This window comes from Ixodes scapularis, unplaced genomic scaffold, assembly GCF_016920785.2.
Source record: "Ixodes scapularis isolate PalLabHiFi unplaced genomic scaffold, ASM1692078v2 PGA_scaffold4__175_contigs__length_147842914, whole genome shotgun sequence".
Lineage (NCBI taxonomy): Eukaryota > Metazoa > Arthropoda > Arachnida > Ixodida > Ixodidae > Ixodes > Ixodes scapularis.
This window is the reverse complement of record NW_024609879.1, coordinates 106,271,371-106,290,545: the sequence shown is the minus strand read 5'-3', so window position 1 is coordinate 106,290,545 and position 19,175 is coordinate 106,271,371. Positions and strand designations below refer to the sequence as shown.

At 41.0% G+C, this 19,175-nt stretch overlaps 1 protein-coding gene across 3 annotated transcripts in view; it reads right to left on the bottom strand.

Annotated features, from left to right (window-relative positions):
• Positions 1-19,175, bottom strand: part of LOC115316298 (TNF receptor-associated factor 4) — a 51,565-nt gene that overhangs the window by 21,348 nt on the left and 11,042 nt on the right. Inside the window, exons 2-5 of one of the 3 annotated variants that reach the window (XM_029975693.2) lie at positions 13,281-13,376; positions 11,668-11,739; positions 4,040-4,114; positions 1,264-1,404 (exon numbers count right to left, since the gene is read on the bottom strand). In XM_029975693.2, the coding sequence (XP_029831553.2) occupies positions 1,264-1,404; positions 4,040-4,114; positions 11,668-11,739; positions 13,281-13,298 (306 nt within the window). In that variant the 5' untranslated portion in view covers positions 13,299-13,376. The remainder of the gene's footprint in view (positions 1-1,263; positions 1,405-4,039; positions 4,115-11,667; positions 11,740-13,280; positions 13,377-19,175) is intronic. The other 2 variants (XM_029975694.2, XM_029975695.2) reach the window with 2 other exon arrangements.

The following is a 19,175-nucleotide window of genomic DNA, read 5'->3' as shown; positions in this document are numbered from 1 at the left end:
GTTCGCAACGTTTTGTCCTAATCCATAGATAACCTCTTTATCTTCCAGAGCCACTAGGAACCACCATCAGTTTTCTCTTCAACCAATATTTGCTCGAACCAACATTTTTAAGTTTTCATATTTTCCACGCACCATATCAGATTGGAACGCCCTCCCTTACAATATATTCATAGCCCCTAATTTTAAAAAAAGCACTTGATGATCATCCTTTTTAGGTATTGCCATTGTGCTCTTGTGTTGTGAACCTTTTTGAACATATGTTGTACAAACTTTTTTCCCCGTTGATTGTTAGTTATGAGAGTGTTAGTTGCGAAACATTATGAAAGCCATGTGTAATGATGGTTTACAAGTCTTTTGTACCCCACACCTGCAAGGGCCTATCAAAAGGCCTGCAGTATGTAATAAATAAAATAAAAAATATATAAAATATCTGTATATTTGTCGCCTTTATGCCGAATCCTTTTATTAGCATATCGTAATAAAGTTGACCCCCATTCTTTCTGGTGTACATTATTGTGGTACATCCCATTCCGAATTTCAAGACCTGCTAGAATGGCAACACTTCGGGAAGTGGATACCACGACTAAGACTGCAGGTTAATCTGCCATACAAAGAGTGAGCGTGACTTTGTAGACTGGATCGGCATGTAAGAGGCTACTTTTCTTAGCATGTAGCGAACTACCATTATTAAGAACGGCGAATATTTTGCAATACCCAGAGTTAATACCCTTCTTTATTGCCAGAAGTTAAAATTGATTTCAGTATTTGCGCATAAGATACGAGCACTAATTCTAAGGCCAAATACAAGTTTTACTTTGTATTCATAGCCACAATAAAACAAATTGTATGGGTTTATCTTTTCTATTATCCTAACATGTATTCTTATAATATCTTCTTTCCCTAACGACGGCTGAAAGTTATATAATAAATTTTAAAATTACATAGAGAGAAACATATTATCAGGTTCACGTAGATTGATAGTGGAGGTTTTACGCACCCCGTTTAAGATACAACATAGACCCTCACTCTGCAGTGATATATCAGCAATAAAAATAATTTCTGTGACCTTAATTAAAAATACCTAAATTTTTATTATAAATTCGTTTCTAAATTCACTCTTACCATATAATTTAAACTTCTTAAACTTTGCATTATTTATTTTATACCTAACCATTTTCAGTGCAGGCAATGCAGTGTTTAATATGTTATTTCAACGAATGAAACTTTTGACGTTTGGCGGCCGGTTTTGGTGGTACCACCTACCTTTAGCTTGCTTTCCAGTACGTTGTTTTCACACAGGGGGAATGTGGATATTTCCGCAATAGGTTTACTTAATCGACTGGTTGAACTGCTTTCAGCAGCGGCCTCAAAAACTGGTGAGTCCTTCCACGACGATCGAGTCTGCTGTAAAAAACGGAAAACTTCCAAACAATATTTTAAAAGTATCGTTTTGCTTTGGAATAGCAATATCTAAACGTTTTTTTTTAATAAAACAAAATAAACATTTTCCCTGACGCTAACTGAGTTAGCATAACTTGTTCAAAGTTTATGTTGTGCATCGAAGTTCCATTACAACATTGATGCATACACGTTAGTATAATTTGTTCAAAGTTTATGTTCTGCATCGAAGTTCCATTACAACATTGACGCATACACGTATCAGGGACGCATCCCTTTTCATCAATACTTTTCCTGATCTACGCAATCTTGCGACGTCATATACTACATAAACTAACTTCCATATATTACGAACAGCAACGAGTGAGGATAGAAGATTGCACAATTTAAAGTCGGTCTTTCAGTTCTGGACCTAAGAATATACCATTCCGCACACACCCGCATTCACACTATATGGTTTATAAGAATATATATTCCTGTTGTAATAAAATCTGCAACAGCAGTGATCGTTAGTTTGATTGTGCGCGTAACCTCTAATGTGAAATGGGATAGTAATGTTTTCACTCAAATACTTGTTTATTTTATTTGTATATGCATGTGTCATTTTTAATTATAGTTATAGCTCAAAAATGTTGAGTGGAATTCAACCCCGTCAATAATAAAATTTATGTTTTCTCACACTAAACCTTCCAGGACACCTTGTGGTGGATGGTAATGCGAGGGCAAGTAAAAAATTATCCGCACTTTACATTTTACACTAAATTATAGAAATGTAGGAGTTGAACAAGTACATAATTTTTCTACATTGTCTCCTCCCTTTTCAATACACTTTGTCTAGCGCCACTTGCTGGCGTACTCCCTCCAGGACAAATGTTTCGGTTTGTCGCCCAACAATTTACGCGCTATCGCACCGATGGACGTCATGCTCCACCTTCGTACATCCAGGTTATCCGGCCACTTCCAAACTTCTAAATACACTCATATAAACTTTCATGTAACAGAGCACTGACCCGTATCGTGTGATCAGCCACCGATAAATTTCAGCCCCTGGCACACAAAAAATTGAACCATTGCTCTTTGTTTCTCTTTAGTGCACGCTGCTAGCAGAGCGGCCATGTTTACAGTGAAACAGAAGCAAGACAAATTACGCTATCAAGGTTAAACAACAATAACGTGACCACAGTAGTATCAACTCATGCGCAGAATGCAAAATGGAAAGCCTAAAGATGTGTTATGGTAAGCAATGCTAAGCATAGAGTTACTATGACGTACGCTAGAGCTCAGCTGACGCGTGCGTGCTGTTGCAAATTGCAGCAGGCAGCACCCAGTCAAAAACTGACTTCCGGCGATAGGCTACCGGTAATGCATTTCTACGGAAAAAAAGCGGGAGCGTTTTGTTTTTTTTAGCTTTATTTTAGGAGAAATTTTTACGAATATTTGTAAGGTAGCAAATAGTTAGAAACATTTCTAAATCATGACATTAAAGTATTGGTCAACTAGTGTTTTTCTTTAGAATTCATGGCATATAATAAAGTGCCAATACAGCTTCATGCATGCATTTATGTGCACTATCGGACATTGTTGTGCGAACACGGCGTCGGCGCTTTTGAACTTGGGAAATTCGCGCGCCAAACGAACAAAGGACATCTGAAAAACCTAGCGAGATGGCGATAACTACGCAGTAAATTGAAGCAGTAGCTTCCTGTGCATGAACACGATCAAAATGAAGTAAAGGCCACGTTACCATAGTTCGATTTGCAAGAAATAAGTATGACTTTGGCATCTCTGCTTGTGCAGAAAGAATTGTTATGTTTTCAAACCAGCACCGTGCGCTTGAAATCTAACAATAGGGAGGGGCCAGAAAGCAGGTGCACGATAAAGTCTGCCATAGCATAGGAAATAACATTTAAGAACACTTTTCATAGCCCACGTAATTTATACTTTACGTAAAAATATTTTTAACCGGTAATAAAGTTGCAGGATGGTGTAATTTTCATATAGTGGCAAGACGGCTGGCAAACCTTGAACACTTTACATTCCTTTCAACTGTTATTTTGCTTGGAATCGTCGCTCGTATTTACGCACCTGCTATGGAACACAGGTCTGAACCTTAAATATAGCGAAGTTTAACGTCATTTATTGCCGAAACAAATACTGTAGCTAAAGCAGTTAAGCCTTTACAATGATAAAAAATGTGCATGCATTTCGGTACGATCAAAGCAACAGAAGTGATCTATGTTATTTCCCGGCGAAGAGACAAAACGCACACGCGTTTTCCCATAGGAACGCACAGGAGCACCGCAAAAGTACACTGGGGTCTCTCTGGTTCAATTTGCATTCCGAATGTCGCATAGACACCAGCGCCAGTGTCACCTCTTGAGTGCATTATCCTATCTTTATGATGGTAAATGCGCGGATAATTTTGACACCCCTTCTCATTATAGTATTGACTCTGTGCTTCATAAAAGTTTCATGTATGATCAAACAGCGTGCTGATGAAGCAACTAGCAGTGCTGTTTTCCTTCTCCTGAGTGTTTATAAATTATCGCGAAATAACCTTTAAAGCTTCAAACCTAACTTTTAAAGCGTTTTACCAGTCGACTGGTTTCAATTATTACAATTTCAAAAACACATTACTTACCTCGTCAGAAAACTGTTCAAAATCATGGTCCCAGGTCTTGCCGTCGCCAGTTTCATCAACATCCATAGTCGTGTCCTAGAAATCGCCAGTATTCCAGCTGTCATCCTTCAAGCACTACGTTGAATCAGTAAAAAACTTCGCCTTGATACAACAAGAGGTTTGTTTCCACACGCATGCTTTACCTACTACGAAAATGAGCCTGCTTGTTGGGTTTGTGATGCAATCGCTGCTATTGCGATTTCTAAAAGAATGGGGTCGGTTACTTGTCAAGCCGTATCTGTGCTGCTTTTTGTGGTATTGTATCATCTACATTATGATAAATAAACACTATTTATAATATTTGGTAAGAATGTAAAGTGAAATTTGTACCGTTTTAAAAATGGTACTTATTTTTCATCAGGGTGCAATAAAGTAATCAGTTTTTTTTTATTCTCACAGCACTGACGCATGTCTCATACTAAATGTGTAACTACACCTGGTGGATCAGCGAATACTTTCAAAACTTCCCAACTTTAGGGTGAGTGACATAAAAAAAATTGCGGGAATGAACGATCAGCCACGGTCGACATCAGAAATATGAAAAACATACTAATTAGCCAACTAATTACATAACATTTACTAATCGACCTTTATATAGTGAAAATAAATATTTTGTTCTAATTGCTAAGCGTCATCGAAAACTCTAAATCAGTCAACAATTGCATGACTTGTATCACACGGAAATCATGGGGGTCCGCAAAAGTTAGCACTTGTGCGGCAGACGCAAGGCCAGCGATCCAAAAGCGCGGGTAAGAATATCATCTACATTTTCTTATGGCCGGTCTTGCGCCTGCTTCACGAGCGGTAACTTTAAAGCACACCCGCGCTCCCACACGTGCATCCAGTCGTACTAAAACTAATTTAGTGGTTTTCTACGACACTTATCAAGTATGTACTTGGAACCATGTATTTTAACTATGGTGCCTGGAGCGCGTCTTCGACTGGTGTGTTTAGCGTCCTATCCCGCCTACACATCAAAAGTGGTCCCGATGTGGCAACAAATGACGCGAGTGTCATGCTGTTGCCTGTCGCGATCCTGGCGGTTGGCCGTAGAAATGCTGGCAAAAAGCACGAGCGAACGCGAGTGTCGCTGTCGTCACGGCGTCCCATTAGGCGTCCCAACTTCCGGCTGCACTAGCTTCCGTGAACTGTCACAGTGGAAAGAGACCTGCAGCAGAACAGGCATCTGCTACATACACCATAACTGTTGGAACGCCGCCAGGGTCGCGACCGGCGACAACATGACACTTTTATGACGTCACCAGGCGGAAATCGAGGGACCACTTTTTTGGCCGCGGTAAACACACCAGTTAAAGACGCGATCCAGGCACCATAATTTTAACTAAATAAAAAGTAAATGAGTAAGTTTTAGGTAATTGGTTGGCTAATTTGTATTTTTTCTGTAATTACTGACGGTTTCTTGTAGCTGGCATTTTGTACCCAGAGAGTTTATTTTCCTTGAACCACCCTATTTTTTTAATATTAGATTTCTTTTTAAAGTCCTTATATCTAGAAGAAAAATCGCACCCTCAGTCTGTAGGTCCTTGTTTTGTAATCATTTTTTGGTTGTAAAAAAGGTTCACATGGTGTATATCCAATCCACTTTGAACTAGATATCCTTCTTGTGATATCCCCTCCTTTCTTCCCCCCGGTGAGGAAGCCGCCAGTTTTCTTGTGGTCAAACGTAGTAGCCTTTATCCTGGCACCGGACCCACTGGGAGACAGTGTGGAGAGTTTGAACCGGAGCCACGGGGGAGGGAGTCCCAACTTTTCTTTGTCCCGGCTGTCCCCACTTGTGTCAGTTAACTGTACGTCATTTCATTCTCCGTAGATAATTTTTACCAGTCTTAATTCCCTCTTTGTTATTAAAATACACTTATCATCCACTCTTCCTTTCCCCTCTGCAAGCCCTAGCGCTCCGGCTAAATTCGCCACCCCCTATGGGAGGGCGGGAGCAAGGCTTTAGCGACTCAACACCACTGGTTTCAATGTCTCGCCTTCCCCTGAGCATACGGCACTCCGCGTATTAATTTCCTCATACTTTGTCCTATATGTCCTCGTCCTCAATGCTCCTATTCTAGCGTCAAATAACAACGAGTTCCCCCGTGAATTATCACACCAATGTTTCTTCTTTGTTCCTGTTTTCGTCTCGTATATATAGTTGAAGCTAATTTTTTTTGCATTTTTTCTTCCCACATTTCTCACGGCTTTTTTTACATCCTTTTTTACTGTGATAATCTGTTTTGCCCCCCACTTGACTGATGGTATTTGAATTTTAGATTTCGGGTTCGGTTTATTGATATAGTGTTCAAACTTTTCATGTACAATTCGTTATGTACATTTCTCGCGCATCGTGTATCCTCAATTGGGTACAGTGTTTATTCAAATTTCAACCTTCCGATCGCCCGTCTAGCCTCGAAAGATTCCCAGCCCATGTTTCCCTGCACTCCTTCATTTGGCGTAGTCCCATACGCCCCCAGTGCCAGTCTGCCCAAGCTCATCTGCCTGGGGCCCTAATCTGGACCCTTGGCGGAAAAGTCGGCGAGAAATTCGGCAGCTATGATTGGCCAGCGCCAAGGTCAAGTGTGGCGTTGACCAATCGCGGCCGCCAGATTTCTCGCTGTCGTTTTCGCCTAGCGTCCAGCTTAGGGCCCCTAGTCTCTAAGCTAGAGTGTACCTCAGATTTCGTGCAAAACACCGCATTGCCAAAAAAAACTACCCCGCTACCATGACTCCTCTTCATCTTCCCCTAACAACCTCATATATTTTGTAACTACATAGTGCCCTATGGTTCATAATTCCTGCATTCCTTTCCCTTTCTTTTAGCATATTTTCTTCCTGTTCTTCTAAGTATTGTTTTCAATCATTGAGCCATACTCCTAAGTATTTGTACTTCTCCAAGTGTTCAATTAAAAGTCTTAAATTTTCAAAAGGTCCCCCTCTCCTCATTATAAACCATTATTCCCGACTTGTCGCTACTTAATTTCAGGCCTAAAGAGTGTCCTTCCTCTCCACAAATATTGATCAGCTCCTGTAACGTATCCCTGTTATCTGCTAACAGTACAACGTGTGCGTTGAACATTCCTGGTATAACTTGGTTTACTTTTTTTCCTTTCTACATATAGGACATATTAAAACCTAAAGTGCACTTTTCTAATACCTTTTCTATTATACTCAGGTATATTACAAAAGTAGAGGTGATAGGGGACAACCCTGCCTGATTCCTCTTTTTATTTCTGCCGGTTCTGTTATTTCCGGCTCCCATGTTATAACAATCTCATTATTTGCGTATACCTGTTGTAAAAGCCTAATCAAGTCTGCATCTAAATCATACTCTCTCAGCTGTACCCAAAGCTTTTCCCGACTCACATTGTCGCACGCCCCTTTAATGTCTAGAAAAAATCTCAATGATGATTTCCTTCTCATCCGTGCGACTTCTATACATTCAGTAATAATGAATAAGTTTTCATCTACTTTTCTATCTCTTCGGAACCCGTTCTGCAGCTCACCTAAAATCTTTTCGGCCCATTTTTTTTTTAGAGCAAACCTCATAAGGGCTTGTTTCCGGCTTAAGCGGCGACACCCCCCGAGGTCACGTGACCCCCTCCCTTGAGGTCACGAGACCACCCCCCCCCCCCCCCCCCCCGAAGTCACGTGACACCACCCTCCCCCGAGGTCACGTGACACCTTCCCCCCGAGGTCAGGTGACCCCCCGGAGCATATTCAAGAATGAGGGGAGAAGGATGAGAAAGAGGAGGGGTCTACCCTCCCCTCAATACCCTTCCCTCCTCCCCCTCAGTACCCTTCCATACTCATTCCTCCTCAAGAGCGGCGCTCTAATTCGGCGTTACAGGGAGTTGTAAATGGCTTTGACTTTTTTTTACTACCTCCATCGCTGCTCGGTACAGGACCGAAGTTACTGTTATTGGGCGGTATGATGTTACGCTGTCCTTATTTCCCTTGCCTTTATAGAGCATTCACATTCTGCTTAGTCTGCGATCATTGAGTACCTCTCCCCCACTTATTGTTTAATCAGTTGCCTATCTTAACTTTAATTTGCTTTTTGTTCCTAATGTCTTGACTAGTCTCATTCCTATGCTATCTGGGCCTGTTGCCATTTAAGCAGGTACCTTACTTTCTGCTCTGTCCCAATCTCTCGTGGTCGGGTCAGTTGTCTCGCTAGCGTTCTCGTCATGTGCCGTGTTGCTGTTTGTGCTCTTTCCAATTTCGTTCGGTTCAAGTTTTGCGGATGTTGCCTCGATTATTCATCTAATAAATTCCCTTGCCTCCTCGCCCTCTAGATTTTTTTGTGTGTGTGGTCAATGAGCACTTAAACCCTTGTTTTTCTTCCCTGTGCATTACTGTACTCTCAGAACCTTTTTGCTGCATTCATATAACTTTGATTTACCTCCACCATACACTGCACTCCACCTCTATTAATCTTGGCCTGGATTAGAGCAGATGTCTCTCCTTTTCTTTCTTGAAAAGTATTCCACTTCCATGCTACCTCAGCGGGTGAGTCCCTCCTTTCCTTCGTCCATCTGTGTTCCCTTGAGGCCCCTTGTGGCCCTGCTATGGCCGCCTTAACTTCACTGCCCTACCAGCTATTTGGTGTGTGCTCCCTTCTCCTTCTTCCTTTTTGTTTGATATTGAACTTATCTAACTCTTTTTTAAAAGTGTTTACTAAATCGTCATATGTCCATTCTCGCTCCAGTTGTCTGGATACTATAGTCTTAATTCGTTCTGACACTTCTTGTATTTGTGAATCGTTTAGGGTCAATATATACTTTTTCGTTCAAGAATTTGTTTCTCTGGTTGTGCAGTTCCAAACTTTAGTTTTAGTCACTTGCTATCACTTCCTATTATTTCACAAAGATGGTAGTGCACAGAGTGTTGCCAGACGTTCGAACAATTTCTCATATGGTCTCTTTCCGTACCGGCTACTAGATGGCACAGACATTTGAAAAGTGTTCATTAAAGTTCAAATGTTGTCAGTTCTTCGTTTTGACAGCGTCTTGGCATAAGGGCTCCTGTGGCCATGGCCTTGTGGAGTGCTATACTTAATTGCCTAGTACAAATACTTAAATTACAAGGTCGCCTTAAAACAGCGAAATTTTGCGCGATGCTGAGTATGAACATATCATTCCGTTTTATAACCTACATCTCACAAGTTTTAAGCTTTAATTGCGTCCGTTTAAACTTCATACTATACAATATAATTATATTTTGTTATAAACCACTACTAAACCTTGCCGCTAATAAAAAATAAAACAAATACAAAATGCGTTTTCGCTATAAACATTTTCGAATTCGTTAGATTTTCGCAGACTTGTGCCCGTTACTCGAAAAATCTTATCGATTACAATTACAGATCACCGAGCCTCAAATGTAAGGGATTACCGTCACAAATTCCCGCCATCTATTATTAGGAGTGGCGCATGGGAAGGACGTGTGTAGCAGCTGGTCCGCGGGATTTCGCTACACAAAGAAACATATTGTTCGCTGTATGTGTTCGACTCGCTTTCACTGCAAGTGTGTCAACATCGTCAGTAATGACTAGGACCTACTCATGCAAGATGGGGTGAGCCAGTACAAGTGTGCAAAATGCATCAAGCGAATAAATGACAACGTCGAAATTCCTACGCCTAGAACTTCAACCGTGGATTTTAGAATGGATGCGGAAACGTACACGGACGACATTCCGTGTTCTACAGGTTCATTGATATCCAAGAAAGGCACTCAAACGGTTCTGGAAGCTCTTGTCGACAACTTCGCACGTCTGAAAGCGGAAAACGTATTGCTACGTGAACAAGTTCGTCATGTCAACGATACGTTTCTTTGTTCATGAGCCAACGCTCCATGAAAACTGAGTTGGTGGTTTTCATCCGTCGTCCTACGCCACTGCTGCTACAGATTTTCCCGCCTCGTGTATCACACAGCCAAGCCTACCGGGGACTCGGAAAATGGTGCCAGTTGACTCTTCGACGAAAATCATCGGTCCATCATCGTGCCTTCCCTCTGCAGCGTCTACAGCGCAACGACACTCCGTTCCGCAAAGCACCGTGGATGGTGACGGCTTCACCACCCGCCGCAAGCCCGTGAAACCATCTGTCTGAACTTCGAAAGCATCAAAGATAGCTGTGATTCAACATGATCCCTCTAGCTTACGGTGATCGGTAATTAAAGTGCCTGGAGCGCCTCTCAGACTTCTGTATTTAGCGTTCTATGCCGCCCATACGTCCAAAGTTGTTCCTAAATGGCAACAAGTGACGTCACAAAAGCCGGAGTGTCATGCTGTCGGAGGTCGGAGGTCATGATCCTGGCGGTTGGTCGTGGAAATGTTGGCGAAAAGTACGAGCGAACGCGAGTGTCGCTGTCGTCGCGGCGTCCCAACTTCTGGCTGCCGAAGCATCCGTGGACTGTCAAGCTTGAGAGCGGCCTTCATCAGAAAAAGCGCCTGCTACACACACCACCGCTGCTGGGACACCGCCAGGATCGCGACCCGCGACAGTATGACACTTTTCAGACGTCATCATGTGGAAATCGAGGTACCAGTTCTTGGGGGCGCTGTACACGCACCAGTCGGAGGCGGATTGCAGCACCACGCTTGTATCGAAAACGAGTACTACGTTAGCACTCGGCGACGAGTCGGATGAAACCACACGGATCCTGCCAAAAAAATGACGACCACCGATGTTGCTCATGGACGTTTGAGAAAAAGAGTCTGTGTGGTCATACGAACAAAATACAATATTGTTTCTTTATATTTGTTGATACAAGAGAATCATGCATTGCTACAATAAAACTTCAAGAAATTAAAGCTGTTTCACACACACACAAAAAGCAATCGCTCCCGATTTTGCTGAATTTTTTAAACATTCGTTCATTCACATGTAGGTAACATATTTTATTTGTAAATTGTATTAAATTTGCATTCAATAAAACGAACTAAGTTCTAGCTTTACGGTGAGTTCAAGGTCACTAACACACACTAAACGGGCCAAACTTTAAAGTTTTTCGAACTGTTCTAAATACCATCAAAAAGAGAGTGATTTTTCTTTAATACTTGAACAATAGCAATCTTTTTCGATTCATTATGCATAATAAATGTATTTTAAGAGTGTCACAGAACAGTCTTAGTGCAGTATTTTCAAAAGTGTACGTCAAAATAGCGAGAGGTCAAACTTGTGATTCCCAATAGGTAGAAAAAACACGTGTGTCCATTTGATAATTGTTAGCGAAGTTTGGCGCCTTTTAATTCTTACCTTTTTTTAATATATTTCAGTGATCAAAGCGAAAATTGACGTTTCGTCAGTTTTCCCCTCTGACAATGGTAAATATCTTGAAAACCAAGTACCCACGAAGCTTGCTGTTTGCGCAGTCTTTTATCTTAAGAATGCTGCCAAAACATATGTATATACATATATATTTAGGCAAATTTAAAAAAAAAAAAAGAATGTACTCCAAAACTACTTTTAAACTGAGGTGAAAACGTAGATATAGTATATATAATGTGTACCTGAGCTTTTTTGGTCCAGGTACTATTTTACTTCAAATTCCAATACACGCACAAACAAGAAAACACTTACCTCATTCTTTGTCTGCTGGACCTTCGGTTGTACAATACTGAAGTCGAACGTGTGCCTTGCCAAAATGTGGTTCTGAAAAATAATAAATTGTAACTATAACGCGATCCACTGACGCAGCTGTCGCGCTGTCTACCTTAATTGTTTGTGTGAATAATAAAAAAAAACAGTCCAGGCAATGCTTATTAACATTAAGCATAAGATGTCATCTAGATGCTGAAAATATATCAACATTATAGGGGGCAGTAATAGTTGAATTCGCAAGAGAGAAGCGATGATGAGAGCACACTTTCCCAACGTGCAGTGAAGTGGTTTAATTTTTGCGTTTGATTTTTTCAGTTGGCCTGTTGTAGGTGGCGGTACCTGCATACGTCTTTGGCGAATACGTCGACGGCACACGGCCGAGATAGTAACAATCCCACTGAAATTGCTCCGCTACAGTTTTAAGCCTCATTGTGGGTGAATCATCAGGCACTCTTTTTGCTCGCTCTTTTTAAATCGGGAGAAAAATGCGAACACTGATCGTGTGATATCTAAAAAATATTGAACGTGTCACAAGTTATTTAATTTGGTCTCGCCTCTAATACTAGTTGCCATCATGACTGCAAATGCAAAATAGCCCATAAAAGCAAGACTCAAATTTTTTTCATCAACGTATTTTAGTTAATTTGAGTTCCGATCATGATCCTTTCCTTCGCCCATAATATCCGCAATGAAGGCGGCATCCACATACCTGTAACCCTATATTTTTTTGTAACAAGAATTGTTTTCATTATAAAACAAAAGCACCCTGTATATCCTGCAGGGTGCGTTAATCTAAACTCCATCCGTTTGACAAGTTCATCCTACCCGTCAACACCGCGAATATGTTTTTATTTGTATGGCCCCTTTTCATAACACTTAAAAATAATAAAAATGAATATAAAAGAGTACGCATATACTCATTTTCTAGAAAAAAAAAAGCTTTTCTAAAAAGAGTTTTGACGATTTTTTTATAGATATTTAAATTGAACAAATTTTCGGAATACCTTTCCGGGATGGTATTTTTCTTGAAATTTAGATTAGCTGCTGTGAAAACGGCCAATAAACGTAACGCCAAGAGTAACATTCAAATTTTCCTGCTCTCTCTATTGGGATGACGTCACATGTTATATAACTTACAAGTCGGCCAGGCAAACCAAAAAAACGGCAATTTCTACATGTCTTTTTTTTTTCTTGCGTGGTGTTAATTAGCGTTCATTTCACACCCTCAAAATTGTTGTAACTTGTCGGAAAGAAGCTGTAACACCCCCGTATCACCCTACAATACATGTTTTCAATGTTGCCAGTAAATTGCTTTAGCTTCTTAGATCAAATTTGATACCTCAATAACTTCGCGGAAAAAACATTATTGTGACTTGTAATTTTGGTTACTTGTTCAAACGCGTCTATCATTGTTCTAAAATGTTTTGAGGTAAATGAGTTAATATTAAAATTTCAGCTTTATAAGTGTAATACCTTCAGACGAACACCGACTTTGTGGTATCTGATTTAACAATGCAGTGTAGTCGTTTTACAGAAGTTTCTAAGTCTCTTGTTCAAAATATTAAAGACATGTAGGTTTTTGCGTTTCGTACCTCCATCCATTTCAGCATCACTTGCTCTTCGCAGAAGGGGCAAAGTCCCCGCAGGTATTCGGCCTCATGGTTGATACAGAACAGAGCAGCCTCAAGCTGAAATATATATATATTTCTTTTTTTGCGTTTCAGCAAGGATTTTTGCTTATGGTGGGTAATTTACAAATAAAAATTATATACGTTTGAATCCCTATAACAAAAAACGTGTACAAGGTATTGTAAAATGGCACATATAATAAGAGATACATGCAACCTATATTACGCTTAGAAAATACAATCAATACATAAAATGCGTGTGTATAAAAAGGAAGGTGACTTAAAGCAGGTAACATGACAACTTATTACACATTGCGGGAAAAATGAAAATGCACTGATTATTTTAAAGCATGATGCTGCAAGCTTGATTGTCCGACAGTTGTATTTGATAGAGCGTTCACTCCCTATTATCTAGCGAAAAAACTAAAAGTTGAAAAAATACATTTGAGATACATACTATGTTGTCATCTATTGCATTTACCTAGTTGTATTAGTGCTGTGTAATAACTTTTTTTAGTTGAAGACTGGTTCTATGAAGCTATCATTTTACGTACAACTATCGGATTCCTGCAGCAGCAGGAAATTTCACATCTCTTAGTTGATTCCTTCAATTACACTGGACGGCGCTCGCCTCAGTCATCAAACACTAAATGTGCTCCTAGCAAGTGCAGTTCATAAATTTCACAGCTGATATATTCAAAACGAACAGAGCTAAACGCAATGTTTCAGAATCATGATGCGAGTTTCTAACCTGACTAAATCTACCCACATGTATACCGACCTATATTTTGCTCAGAATATATCACCTGTATTTATTTGTATATTCAGGTTATTCTCCTGCTCAAAAAGGACATTATCGCGGGAGAGTGGTAAATGCACATGCTCGCAGGATGAGTGGAGTTTTAAAGCAACATAGTTGATTTCAAGCCCAGAGAGTCTCCTTTCTCTCCCCAAAAAAGAAATGTTTTTATTTAAAATATGACATAAATTGCGATAATTATTTATACCCCCTGAAGTCTGACGTTTTCCTTCACCAATTTCTATTAATAAACGTGCGTGAAACGTTCTAAAAAACATTATACTGTTAACTGTAGAAAATCATCGTGCATGGTTCCAGGATGGGTCTAGCACTCGGCTCCACCGCACCAGCCAAGACAGATTTTTTTTTTTTAACAAATACCGAATCTTGAAGTTCATTTGCATGGTTACATTCGTTCGAAAAAATAGTTGTTTACTTCTGGTAGAGTGGAAATAAGACAGAGGCATGCAAGTGACAGACATCTTCAAAATGTACGCATTTGGGAGCAATATGCCGCGATATATTATATGTACAAGACAATATTCTCACCGTTGCCCACTCTTTCTTCCGCTAAATGTTAAAAAAAAGTGCTCACTTGTTCAGGGCTTGTGTTAATACCACATTTGTTGCAGTAATAATCTTTGCAATAATATTTGCACTCCAGGCAGAGTCGATGCTTGAGGCAACGAAGAAAATATATTCCCTTTGGAATACATTTGCAATGATCACATTCAACCTTGTCTAGTATGTCATGTGGAAACCTCAGGTAATTGCTTCCAAGACCCCAAAATCCTTTCACCTCACGAAATTGTTTGTCCAGCCTGAAAAAAAGGATGTCATTTAGCATTCTTAGTGATAAACACAAACCATGTGTTAAAAAAAAAAATGTGATGTCTTGGTTGTGTGGCTTTCAGAGAAATTCGAATAACAATAAATTTTAATACGAAGAAGTTTCGGAAACAGTAATATTTCAGTCAACAATATACTCACTCCCTGGAGTATAATCAAAAATAAAGCAACAAAACGGCGGCAGTCAGAGTATCAATTTCATTTTACTTTTGTCGGCGACTCCTCGTTAGAGGAAGTGTGCGTGCACTAAAATAATTCAACGATTAGCGGAGCACCGTGTTTCGACCAAACGATGTTTTTGCTATGCTTTTCTAAAATAGGTAAGCCTTACATTTAATTCTTACAAGCTTGTCCAACATTAGAACGTTGTATGTGCCACTTAAATGGTGTATAATTCTGTTATAAACAGATAGACTACGTCGCGCACGAGCGCGCGCTGGCCGAGGCGAGGGTTCCACCGGCGCACCACCACGCCAACCACGATCGCACGCAGCACGCCACCGGGTCTTCTGCAGGAGGGACAGTGGTTGTCCGCAATAATTGGAAGGTCAAAATAAGATTGTTGTTGTTGTTGTTTGCGGGTTTTTTGGCGCAACAGCAACGGAGGCCATACTGCGCCAGACTAAGTTAACTAATCAAACTCCTATGGTTACCTCATAACAAAAAGGCGATCCTGGAAACAACTGGGACTAGATCTGGTGTATAAGGCCAGTACTAGTAATATATGATAAAACTCGATCAAAAGGAACGAGAGGGTGCTTTCCCAGCAAAAGAGCGGGATGAAACGGAACACAAAATCTAAAAAACTCTGGAAAATGAGCGCGTCGTTCAGTGTCGAATTCCGGGCAGATCCACAAAATATGAAGAATAGTAAGATTGTTTCCACAGTGCTCACAAACTGGTGGATCCTCCCCACAAAGGAGATATCTGTGTGTAAGGAAGGAGTGCCCAATTCGAAGCCGGCACAATACAACTTCGTGAAAGCGGTTCTTAAGTGAGGAGCTTTCCCAACACCCAAGGACTGGTTTGCTTACATAGAGCTTGTTATTAGTCTCCATGGCCCACTCTGTCTGCCACAAACTAAAAAGTGATGACTTAATTAATGATTTGATATCCTGATAGGGCAAGCTTGCTTGATATTTAGAGCAGTTACCTGCAGATGCAGCAAGCCTGACTGCCTCCTCATTACCCTTTATTCCCACATGACTCGGAACCCAGCAGAATTTTATATTGTGACCTTTACGTAAAGCTCCGTTAAGTTTACTTCGCACCTGTTCCACAAGCATATTCTTAGTGGCTTTTAGAGGGCATATTGCAGTAATGGCACTTTGAGAGTCCACAAATATTACGGCCCGTCTAGTTTTAGTTTTCAGGATATAATCCAATGCAAAAGACACAGCATAGACTTCAGCAGTAAATATACTCGCAAATTCCTCTAGACGTTTAACTTTTACAAAACGACCTGAATGCACGGCACACCCGACAAATGATGAAGTCTTGGCACCGTCTGTGTAAAAGTGAGCATAATCTTTATATATCTCTTCTAGGTCAAAGAATTCCTGCTGAATCACAAGAGCTGATATGCTATTCTTATTAAACTTAGTAAAAGTCCAGTCACAAAACACACGCACCACATTCCAGGGTGCCACGCAGAATGTGTTGTGAATTAGGTTAAGTTCGTCCAGATGAAGTTGAAGTGAGGAACAAAATTGCTCTATACGAAAACTCAAGGGTCTGACAATGCTTGGCTTATTTTCAAAGAGACGGTGGAATTGAGATCTTTGTACGGAATGATACGTTGGGTGATCAGGGTTTGCTAGGATCCTAGACGCGTAGGTTAGGCTGAGGTATTGACGTCTTTTACACAGCGACATTTCATTTGATTCCGCATACAAACTGAGTACAGGCGATGTCCGAAAAGCACCTGTTGCCAAACGCAAGCCAAGATGATGTACAGGATCCAGCATCTTGAGAGCAGATGGGCGAGCCGATCCGTACACCCCGGCGCCATAATCAAGACGAGATCGCACAAGCGCGGTGTACAAATGCAACAGACATTTCCGATCTGACCCCCATGATTTATGAGCCAAAACTTTCAGAAGGTTTGTGGAACGAAGGCAAATTTCCTTGAGAAATTTCAGGTGGGGAATGAAGGTAAGTTTTTTGTCAAATATGACACCAAGAAACCTGTGCTCCTTTTTAACAGGGATCAGAGTACCGTTTAGTTTCAAAACTGGGTCTAAGGAGAGCCTACGACGTAGGGAAAAAGGCACACAGACTGTCATTGCAACAGAGAACTTGAAACCATTTTCGTCTGCCCACTTACAAAGTTTGTTTATTGCCAGTTGTAATTGCCGCTCACAACTAGAAAGATTGCAAGAAGATGAGGAGATCTGTATATCGTCAGCATAAAGAGAGTAGGAAATGGACCGAGGTAGCATTCGTGCGAGAGAATTCATTTTCAGTACAAACAAAGTGACGCTCAAAATGCCTCCCTGTGGGACTCCGTTTTCTTGAACAAAAGGTTTAGACAGGGTGCTGCCAAGCCGGACTTGAAAGGTTCTGTTTGTTAGAAAGTTCTTAATGCATTGCAACATCCTACCACGGATATTGCAAGCATACAAGTCTTTCAGGATACCATATCTCCAAGTGGTATCATACGCCTTGTCTAAGTCAGAAAACACTGCAACACAGTGCTGCTTGTTCACAAATGCCTCGCGTATAACGGTTTCCAGGCGAACCAAATTATCGAGAGTAGATCGACCTCGGCGAAACCCGCACTGATTTTTGTCAAGGACCTTTTGGCTTTCTAATATGTATATTAACCGCCTGTTTATAAGTCTTTCAAATGTTTTCCCGACACAGCTCGTCAGAGCAATGGGACGGTAGCTTGATGGTAGTGAAGGGTCTTTCTGTGGCTTTAAAAGCGGGATGATATGTGCATGCTTCCAGGCATGGGGAAAGCAGGCTTTTTCCCACAATAAATTGAATAACAAGAGAAGACTTTTCAGGGACTCAGGAGAAAGGCGACGAAGCATTTCATAATGAACTGCATCGGGCCCTGGAGCAGAAACCCTCGTTATGTCAATAGCCATTTCAAGTTCACACAGTGTAAAAGGCTGGTTATAAGGCTCAGAGTCTCCTCCAGATATGGAGATTTTTTGTCGCTCTGCACGAGATTTAAATCTACTGAACGAATCACTGTAGTTCGCCGAGCTGGATGTGTTATAAAAATGTTCACCAAGGATGTTGCCGATGTCAACTAAAGATGAGGAAGGGGCATCAAAAGTGGGAATTGCAGAACACCTATAATCTCCATTTATTTTCCTGTATCTATCCCAAACCTCTTTGGCAGGCACAAAACTATTTATAGAAGAAACATACTTCATCCAGGATTTCCATTTCGACTGCTTCCTGGTCCAACGGGCTTTAGCTTTCCGCTGCCTGAACTCTGCGAGATTACATGATGTGGGATATCTGCGAAGTTTGCCCCAAGCCCTGTTTTGATCCGCTAAGGTTGTGGCACACTCCTTGTTCCACCATGGTTTGCATTTTTTTGGCGCATTACCAGAGGTTCGTGGAATAGACACCTCAGCAGCATTTTGTATCTGCTCAGTAATATACAGTGTAGCATCTTCGGGTGACATAGAAGAAAGCAGAGAAGGGTCCAAGGTGGAATGTAACCCAAAAAGTGACCAGTCAGCTTTATCTAACTTCCACCTAGGGATACGTTTCAAAAGTGAGGGCAGCTGAACAACGCTCTCTAAAACAATCGGAAAGTGATCACTGCCAAAAGGGTTGTTGAGAACATTCCATGTAAAGCAAGGAAACAATGAGGGAGATGAGATCGACAGATCTATGGATGTAAATGTGGTGTGAGCTGCACTGAAAAATGTTGGCTCTCTCCCATTAAGAAGGCTTAGCCCAGATGCCAATAAAAAACGTTCAACTACACCTCCACGAGTGTCTTGACGAATACTACCCCATAGGGGGTGATGGGCATTAAAATCGCCTAGAATCATAAAGGGTTGTGGGAGTTGACCTACAAGACCTTGCAATTCACTAAGATGTGATGGAGTGTTAGGTGGTAAATTAAGTGATACTACAGTTATGAGGCGGTCTAAAAGAAGGCGTACTGCCACGGCTTCAAGTGGTGTGCAGAGTGGGACCTCAGAGCAGGCAATTCCACCCTGTACAATCACTGCCACGCC